General features: G+C 52.1%; 1 protein-coding gene across 1 annotated transcript; it reads left to right on the top strand.

Annotated features, from left to right (window-relative positions):
• Positions 1-1136: 1136 nt before the first annotated feature.
• On the top strand, positions 1137-4272 carry LOC142359056 (olfactory receptor 14I1-like). Its single transcript, XM_075411904.1, has 2 exons — positions 1137-1438; positions 4242-4272. Exons 1-2 carry the CDS (start codon positions 1137-1139, stop codon positions 4270-4272), a joined length of 333 nt encoding a protein of 110 aa, XP_075268019.1.
• The last annotated feature ends 5247 nt before the right edge of the window (positions 4273-9519 follow it).

The following is a 9519-nucleotide window of genomic DNA, read 5'->3' as shown; positions in this document are numbered from 1 at the left end:
CAATGTGTGCAACTGGGTGAGGGTAGCAGTGTCCTGAGTGCCTGGCTGCCTCTGCCTCTTTCATCTCGAACCTCAATGTATTTCTCCTTCCTGCTCCACTTGTCTGTGTTACTGAAGTAGTACCCATGTTCGCTCCATCAGGCTCTCTGGGGATGGGAGTTTCAGCTGCAGAGTCAGACACTGATTGTGTGGGTCCTCCCAGGTAGGCGTGTCCATGGGAATGAGGTGCGCCAGTCTTCTCTAAGCTGTGGTACATAGGACAGTGAAGTCTGTGGGCCCAGAGAACAAGCTAGATTTCCCATAGTCAGAATCCATCACTAGGACACATGGCTATCTTCCTGAGGTGTTCTTCAAAGCTATGAGCAGGACTCAAGAATGCATATCTTTCTAATAACACAATTGTGTTATCTGAAAAGCCCCATGAAGCAGCGCAGAGATGCTACGCCCAACTGAGGAAATGCTCTTGGGTTGGTGAAATGAGCCGCATGTGTCCTTGACTAGAAGTGGGGTGCTGAGACCTTGAGTAAGGGTGAGATGTTTAGTAGTCTGCTGTGTATCCTGCTGCTCTTCAGCTGTGTCTGGTGGCTTTTCAGGATAACATGGGAGTGCGATCACTCTCAATCTCAGAATAGTGTAAGCCCAGAGCAGCTGGGCAGCCCTGTTCTCCCTGAGTGCAACAGAAATGCTGAGGGTTTCTGACATCCCAGAACACTGCCCAGGTGCGTTGGGGGCAACTCTGAAAATCCCAAAGGACTCAGCCTGACTTTGCCTTCCTCATTTCTTAGCACTGGGAGTGCAGGTGTTGAAAAGCCCTTTTGAGTCAGGAGCAGTTTCAAAGGCCAAAGTCGAACACCAGGATGTCCCCTTACCCCCACCATGCCCACGAACCCCAGTGCTGCACAGCATGGCTGAATCCTTGGCAGCCAGTGCACAAAGGTCCTTTTCCTCATGGCACATTCAGCCAGCACCAACCAGAGCTATGGCCACTGAGCTTAAAGAAAGTATCCTAAAGAAAGAAAGGGGGGTGGGGGGGGCGTAGCAGGGGGAAAGTCTGCAAGAAAAGGCTCAGAGACGTATCCCCTAAATTCCCACTGTTTTTTCCTCCTTGGACAGGAATATTTTCCCAGAGAGAGCAAATGCCTAATGGCAGCTCCATCACCGAGTTCGTCCTCCTGGAATTTGCAGACAAGAGGGAGCTGCAGCTCTTGCACTTCTGGTTCTTCCTGGCCATCTACCTGGCTACCCTCCTCAGCAATGGCCTCATCATCACTGTCATAGCCTGTGACCACCGCCTCCACACTCCCATGTATTTCTTCCTCCTCAACCTCTCCCTCCTCGACCTGGGCTCCATCTCCACTACTGTCCTCAAATCTATGACCAATTCCCTGTGGAACACCAGGGCCATTTCCTTCACTGGATGTGCTGCCCAGCTCTTTCTGTCTATCTTCTTTGTTGGAGCAGAGCATTGTCTTCTTACTGTTATGGCCTATGACCGCTACGTTGCCATCTGCAAACCCCTGCACTACGAGACCCTCCTGGGCAGCAGAGCTTGTGTCCACATGGCAGCAGCTACCTGGGGCAGTGGCTTTCTCAATGCTCTCCTGCACACTGCCAATACATTTTCCATACCCCTCTGCAAGGGCAATGCTGTGGACCACTTCTTCTGTGAAATCCCCCAGATCCTCAAGCTCTCCTGCTCACACTCCTACCTCAGGGAAGGCGGGCTGCTTGTAGTCAGTGTTTCTTTAGTTTTTGGGTGTTTTGTTCTCATCGTGCTGTCCTATGTGCAGATCTTCAGGGCCGTGCTGAGGATCCCCTCTGAGCAGGGACGGCACAAAGCCTTTTCCACATGTCTCCCTCACCTGGCCGTGGTCTCCCTCTTCATAGGTACTCTATTGTTTGCCTACCTGAAGTCCCCCTCCATATCGTTCCCATTGCTTGATCTAGTGGTGGCTGTTCTATACACAGTGGTACCCCCAGCAGTGAACCCCCTTATCTACAGCATGAGGAACCAGGAGCTCAAGGACGCTGTGCAGAAACTGGTGACTGGATGTTCTTAAGTAACAATACACTTCCCACCTTCTTCTGCATATCGCTCACATTGTAAAGCACTGCAGGACCAGGCTGTCTTTGGTTGTTTGTTTGGTTTGGGTTTTGGGATTTTTTGGTTGTGATAATATTCCCTGCAAGGAATCGCCATTTTTCCTCCCACTGCTATGTCAGTATCTGCTTGGCTTCTGTGACCCAGAGACTGTGTAAAAGAGGAGCCATGCTCTCGGTGTGCTTCAAGAATATGAAGACTGCTGCAGCCACTTGTTTGTCTAAGATCCTGCCTTCAAAGCTTTCTCTAGACCTTCAGGGGCACCTCTGGAGGTAGAGGGGAAGAGAGTCCCAGCACAGCAGCAGTGCCAGGGAGCACCAGCTCTTGGTCTTTCCTGAACTGCAGTCTTTCCGCCCTCATGAAGTCCTGCTGAGCCCTTGTGTGACTGTAATTCCTGAGTGCTCTGGCAGCTCTGCCACAGTGCTGCGGTGTGGCAGGCCTGTGACAGCAGGCAGGGACAAGCACTGGGCACCCCTGTGACAGAGGTGACACACATAACAGCATTTCCATCATGAAATGGGATCTCCTCAAGGCAGGGCCTGAAGGCTTCGGGCTGCTTCTAGTGATGTTCTCAAGAATATTCCCAGGAAAGTGCCCTGGAGAGGAAAACATCTTTGTTGGCAACACAGAAGGTTGGATTGAGTGGACCCTCAGCAAGTTTGCCAACGACACCAAGATGTGTGGTGAGGTCGACATGGTGCAGGGAAGGGATGCCACCCAGAGGGAACTGGACAGGCTTGAGAGGTGAGCCTCTGCAAACAACATGAAGTTCGACAAGGCCAAGTGCAAGGTCCTGTACATGGGTCAGGGCAATCCCAAGCACAACTAAAGGCACGGTGGAGAATGGGTTGAGAGCAGCCCTGAGGAGACAGACTTCAGTTTCTGGATTGATGAGAAGCTTTACATGACGCCCCAATGGGTGCTCGTAGCCCAGAAGCCCAACCCTATCCTGGGCTGAATCCTCAGCAGCGTGGGCAGCAGGTCAAGGGAGGGGATTTCGCCCCTCTGCTCCACTCTAGTGAGACCTCCCTTGGAGTTCTGCATTCAGGTCCGGAGTCCTCAACACAGGACAGACCCAGAGCTGTTGGAGTGGGGCCAGAGGAGACCATAGCAATGGTCGGAGGCCTGGAAAGCCTCTGCTGTGAGGAAAGGCTGAGACAGTTCGGGCTGTTCAGTCTGGAGAAGAGAAGGCTGCGGGGAGACCTTAAAGCAGCCTTCCAGTGCCTGAAGGGGCCTGCAAGAAACCTGGAGAGGGACTTTTTACAAAGGCATGCAGTGACAGGACAAGGGCTAATGGCTTTAAACTAAAATAGGGTTGACTGAGATTAAATTTTAGTAAGAAATTCTTTCCTATGATCATGATGAGGCCCTGGCACAGGTTGCCCAGAGAAGCTGTGGCTGCCCCCTCTCTGCTGGCAGTGTTCAAGGCCAGGTTGGATGGGGCTTTGAGCAACCTGGTCTAGTGGCAGGTATCCCTGCCCATGGCAGGGAAGTTGGAATGAGATACTCTTTAAAGTCCATTCCAACCCAAACCACTCGCTGATTTTATGACTTTATGAAGCCAGTTTTGCTACAAAACTTGATTGTTTGAAGCATTCAAGGGTTTCCCCTCCATCTGCCCCCCTTTGGCTCTTGCATGCTGAGCACCTCCAGGGCCTGGCTGTACAAGCACTGCAGTCGAATGGCTTTGCTGGAACTTTGTGTGTTGCCTGGAGTCCGGCACTTGGAGGGACAGGGTTCTGTGCCATTGGGCGCCCATAAAGGACCAAGCTGGGAAGTCAGTCTGCGAGTCAAAACCAGCAAGGTCCACGGCCAGGCCTGGCTATACCCATGGCTGTGGCTGGGCACCAGTATGCCCACAGCATAGCTCAGGTCAGCCTGGCACTGGATTTCACATCCCTGATCCACTTCTGTCTGTCTGCAAATACCACGTCCAGGAGAGCGTCGCCTGTGTTGACACATCTGCAAGCTGCGCTAAGAAGCTGGCCCCAAGAACCGGCAGAAACTTCTGGGGCTGATGGCACCCTGCACTTTCCCCTTCCCATGAGGTCGGGGCAATTAAAGTCCCCAAGGGTGATGTGGGGTCAATCATCTGGAATTGGTAAAATAAGCCTTTCTCCTCTTCCTTATGTGATTCCAGGTATTTGTCTCCTAACATGATGTCTCCTTAACTGGCCTATCCGCTGACCCTCACCCAAAAGATCTCTGTCTGCTGCCCAACCCTTAGAGGATCTCTGTTCATGCAGGCAGCTCCTACATTGAGGGCATCCTGACATCTTCCCCACTGTCTCCTTCGAGTCTGTATCCATCCGTTACAGCACCTCAAGCTTTCTGACTTGCTGTGCTGGTTTTGGCCAGGATAGAGTCAGTTCTTCTTCACAGCAGCTAGTAAAGGGCTGTGTTTTGGATTTGTGTTGAAAACCATGTTGACAATACCAGGATGTTGCAGTTACTGCTGAGCAATGCTTACACAGGGATAAGGCCTCCTCTGTTTCTCACACCACCTCTCCAGCGAGTAGGCGGGAAGTGCACACAAAGTTGGCAGGGGACATCTGACCCCAACTGACCAAGGCAATATTCCATACCAGATGTCATCATGCTCAGCATATAAACCTAGGGTAAGAAGAAGGAAGGTGGAGGACATTCAGAGTTCTGGCTTTTGTCTTCCCACGTAACCTTTACATGTGATGGAGTTGTGCTTACCTGGAGATGGCTGAACACCTGCCTATGGGAAGTAGTGAAGGAAATCCTTGTTTCGTTTTAGTTGCGCTTGTGTCTTTTCCTTTACCTATTAAAATGTCTTGATCTCAACCCATGAGTTTTCTCACTTTTACCCTTCTGATTCTCTCCCCTGTCCCTTCAGGGGAGAATGAGCGAGCGGCTGCTCGGGGCTGAGTTGCCATCTGGGCTTAAACCACCACATTGTCCCACACACCTCAGCAGGTACTGCATCAATGTTGGAGCTCTGTGACAGCACACAGGGCTTCAGCTTCTCCTGTCTCTGCCCCAGGCTGAGGGCACTGATACATTTTTGAGGTGTTGCACCTCAGCTGTGGTGCAAGCGCTAAGCTCAAGCCTGCCACTGATCTTGAACCCAAGACCCTGTGCAAGTAGAGGCTTCCATTCACACCAGAGACATGGAGTGGACAGCAGCTGGCAACACAAGCACAAAATGAGGTGCCCACAAGGTGAGAAAATCACATGCTTCCCAAGGCAAGAGAGAAACTGGGCCGGCCTTTGCAGTCCTGACAGGAGAGGGCTTTGCTGCCCATGGTGTCTCTGCAGTCCATGCGCGTCTGTGGAGGAGGTCAAGCTGATCTCCAGGCAGGACAAGGTGCTGCTGAGAAAGTGTATGACTATGGACATGGTGTGATTCAGGTAGACTGTGAAAATCATTCCCCTTGTTAACTATTTTACTGTACCATGACTGGGTTATCACAGAATCACAGAATCACAGAATAGTAGGGGTTGGAAGGGACCTCTGTGGGTCATCTAGTCCAACCCCCCCGCCGAAGCAGGGTCACCTACAGCAGGCTGCACAGGACCTTGTCCAGGCGGGTCTTGAATATCTCCAGAGAAGGAGACTCCACAACCTCCCTGGGCAGCCTGTTCCAGTGCTCCGTCACCCTCAGAGAGAAGAAGTTCCTCCTCATGTTCAGACGGAACTTCCTGTGCCTCAGTTTGTGCCCATTACCCCTTGTCCTGTCACTGGGCACCACTGAAAAGAGCTTGGCCCCATCCTCCTGACACCCACCCTTCAGATATTTGTAGGCATTTATAAGGTCCCCTCGCAGCCTTCTCTTCTTCAGGCTGAACAAGCCCAGTTCCCTCAACCTCTCCTCGTAGGGGAGATGCTCCAGTCCCCTCACCATCCTTGTAGCCCTCCGCTGGACTCTCTCCAGTAGCTCTTCATCCTTCTTGAACTGGGGAGCCCAGAACTGGACACAGTACTCCAGATGAGGCCTCACCAGGGCAGTGTAGAGGGGAAGGAGAACCTCCCTCGTCCTGCTGGCCACACTCTTCTTGATGCACCCCAGGATCCCATTGGCCTTCTTGGCAGCCAGGGCACACTGCTGGCTCATAGTTAACCTGTCGTCCACCAGGACACCCAGGTCCCTCTCCGCAGAGCTGCTCTCCAGCAGGTCCACCCCAAGCCTGTACTGGTGCATGAGGTTGTTCCTCCCCAGGTGCAGGACCCTGCACTTGCCCTTGTTGAACCTCATCAGGTTCCTCTCTGCCCAGCTCTCCAGCCTATCCAGGTCACGCTGAATGGCAGCACAGCCTTCCGGTGTGTCTACCACACCTCCCAGTTTGGTGTCGTCAGCAAACTTGCTGAGGGTACATTCTAACTCTTCATCCAGGTCGTTGATGAAGAAGTTAAACAAGACTGGGCCCAGTACTGACCCCTGAGGGACACCACTTGTCACCAGCCTCCAACTAGACTCAGCGCCGCTGATGACAACCCTCTGAGTTCTGCCATTCAGCCAGTTCTCTATCCACTTCACTGACCACTCATCCAGCCCACACTTCCTCAGCTTCCCCAGGAGGATATCATGGGAGACTGTGTCGAAAGCCTTGCTGAAGTCAAGGTAGATAACATCCACAGCTCTCCCTTCGTCTACCCAGCCAGTCATGTCATCGTAGAAAGCTATCAGATTGGTCAGGCATGATTTCCCCTTGGTGAATCCATGCTGACTACTCCTGATAACCTTCTTTTCTTCCACTTGCTTCATGATGGCCTCCAGGATAAGCTGCTCCATCACCTTTCCCGGGATGGAGGTGAGGCTGACCGGCCTGTAGTTCCCTGGGTCCTCCTTCTTGCCCTTTTTGAAGATTGGAGTGACATTGGCCTTTCTCCAGTCCTCGGGCACCTCTCCTGTCCTCCAGGACCTCTCAAAGATGATGGAGAGTGGCTCAGCAATGACATCCGCCAGCTCCCTCAGCACTCGTGGGTGCATTCCATCGGGGCCCATGGATTTGTGGACATCCAGATCGCTTAAGCGATCCCTCACACAGTCCTCCTCGACCAAGGGAAAGTCGTCCTCTCTGTAGGCTTCCTCTCTTACCTCCGGGGCCTGGGATTCCTGAGGGCCAGTCTTAGCACTGAAGACTGAAGCAAAGAAGGCATTCATTAGCTCTGCCTTCTCCGCATCCTCCGTCACCAGGACACCCGCCTCATTCAGCAGCGGCCCCACATTGTCCCTAGCCTTTCTTTTGCTGCTGATGTAGTTGAAGAAGCCCTTCTTGTTGTTTTTGACATCCCTTGCCAGCTTCAATTCCAGGTGAGCCTTGGCCTTCCTCGTCGCATCCCTGCATGCTCTCACTACGTTTCTGTACTCTTCCCAAGTGGCCTGTCCCTCTTTCCACATGCCATGCACCTTTCTCTTCTGCCTGATCTCCGCTAGAAGCTCCTTGTTTAACCATGCAGGTCTCCTTCCTCCTTTGCTAAATTTCTTTCTCAGGGGGATGCATTGCTCCTGTGCATGGAAGAAGTGTTGTTTAAAAAGCGACCAGCACTCATGGACCCCCCTGCCTTCGAGAGCCCTGGCCCACGGGATTCCTCCCAGTAGCTCCTTGAAGAGGCCAAAGTCAGCCCTCCTGAGGTCCAGGGTTTTGATCCTGCTTATCGCCCTGCTTCCTCCACGCAGGATCCTGAACTCGACCATTTCATGGTCACTGCAGCCGAGTCTACCTCCAACCTTCACGTCCTCCACCAGTCCCTCCTTGTTTGTTAACACAAGGTCCAGCAGCGCGCCTTTCCTTGTTGGTTCCTCCACCACTTGCATCAGAAAGTTATCATCGATGCTCTGTAGGAACCTCCTGGATTGCACCTGCCTAGCTGTATGGTCTTCCCAGCTGATGTCAGGGTGGTTGAAGTCCCCCATGAGAACCAGAGCCTGTGACTGTGAGGCTGCTTGCAGCTGCCTGTAGAAGGCTTCATCAACCTCCTCCTCCTGGTCGGGTGGCCTGTAGTATACACCCACCGTAATGTCACCCGTGTGAGCCTGTCCCTTAATTCTAACCCACAAGCTTTCAACTCCTTCTTCACTTGCCCCCAGGCCAAGCTCAATGCATTCCAGTTGCTGCCTCACATATAGAGCAACTCCCCCACCTCTCCTTGTTGACCTGTCTTTCCTAAAGAGTCTGTAGCCATCTATGACAGCATGCCAGTCATGCGAGTTGTCCCACCACGTTTCTGTGATGGCGACCAAGTCGTAGCCGTCCTGCTGTATAATGGCTTCCAGCTCCTCCTGTTTATTGGCCATACTACGTGCATTGGTGTAAACACACTTGAGCTGGGCTGTCAATCTCACCCCTGGCCTTGGCACTCTAAGCCTAGGCTCATCCCTAGTGAGCTGGGCAATATCCCCTTCCCCCTTCAAACCTAGTTTAAAGCCCTCTCAATGAGCCCCGCCAGCTCGTGGCCAAGAATTCTTTTCCCCCTTTGTGATAGCTGAACTCCACTTGTTGCCAGCAGGCCCGGTGCTGTGTATACCTCCCCATGATCAAAAAAGCCAAAATTTGACCGATGGCACCAGTCCCTGAGCCACCTGTTAACCAGGTGAGTTTTCCTGCCCCTTTCAGTGCTGTCCCCTGCCACTGATGGGATGGAGGAAAACACCACCTGCGCCCCTGATCCCTCAACCAGTCGCCCCAGTGCCCTGAAGTCCCTTTTGATGGCCTTGGCACTTCTTTCTGCTACCTCGTCTCCGCCAACCTGCATTACCAAGAGGGGGTAGTAATCAGAAGGCTGCACCAGACCAGGGAGTTTCTTCGCAACATCCCTAACCCGGGCCCCAGGGAGGCAGCAGACTTCCCTGTGGGATGGGTCCGGTCGGCAGATCGGGCCCTCTGTTCCCCTCAGAAGGGAATCACCTATGACAATGACCCTCCTTTTTTTCTTAGTTGAGGCAGTTGTAATACGTTATATTAGGTGTTGCTTTGTTCTCAACTCAGAGCTGGGTCATCACCTCAGTGAGTGGCAAAGCTCAACTCATTAGACCAGTTTATATACATTTATTAAACCGATTACACCAAGTCTAGAATCTTCATAAGTTTCTAAGCAACCATTCTGTTTCTTTAAGTATATCTTTTCTTAAGTTCTCTCTATTCTTCTGTCTTTGTGGAATTCTCCCTCGCTGGTTGCAGGTCCTGCTCGGTTTCAGGGTCGTCTCGGGGTTGTCATCTGTCCTTCATCTTCTTCTGTGAATTCTGTTTGGTACAATCCTGAGAAAGACTTCGAGAGACTTCAAGATGTTCTGTTAAACTTAGTCCTATTTCTAAAACGTAACCTATTGACCTATGACATTCATCTTGCTACACCTTATTCTTCTCTTATGCTAGGTCAGTTGGTTATTAACCCAACCATGATAAGGCCTATACAGGGGACAACTGAGTGGAGCATTCCATGGTCGTAT

Source organism: Opisthocomus hoazin, unplaced genomic scaffold (assembly GCF_030867145.1).
Source record: "Opisthocomus hoazin isolate bOpiHoa1 unplaced genomic scaffold, bOpiHoa1.hap1 HAP1_SCAFFOLD_15, whole genome shotgun sequence".
In the NCBI taxonomy this organism is placed as follows: Eukaryota; Metazoa; Chordata; class Aves; order Opisthocomiformes; family Opisthocomidae; genus Opisthocomus; species Opisthocomus hoazin.
This window is presented reverse-complemented; position numbering and strand designations above follow the sequence as displayed.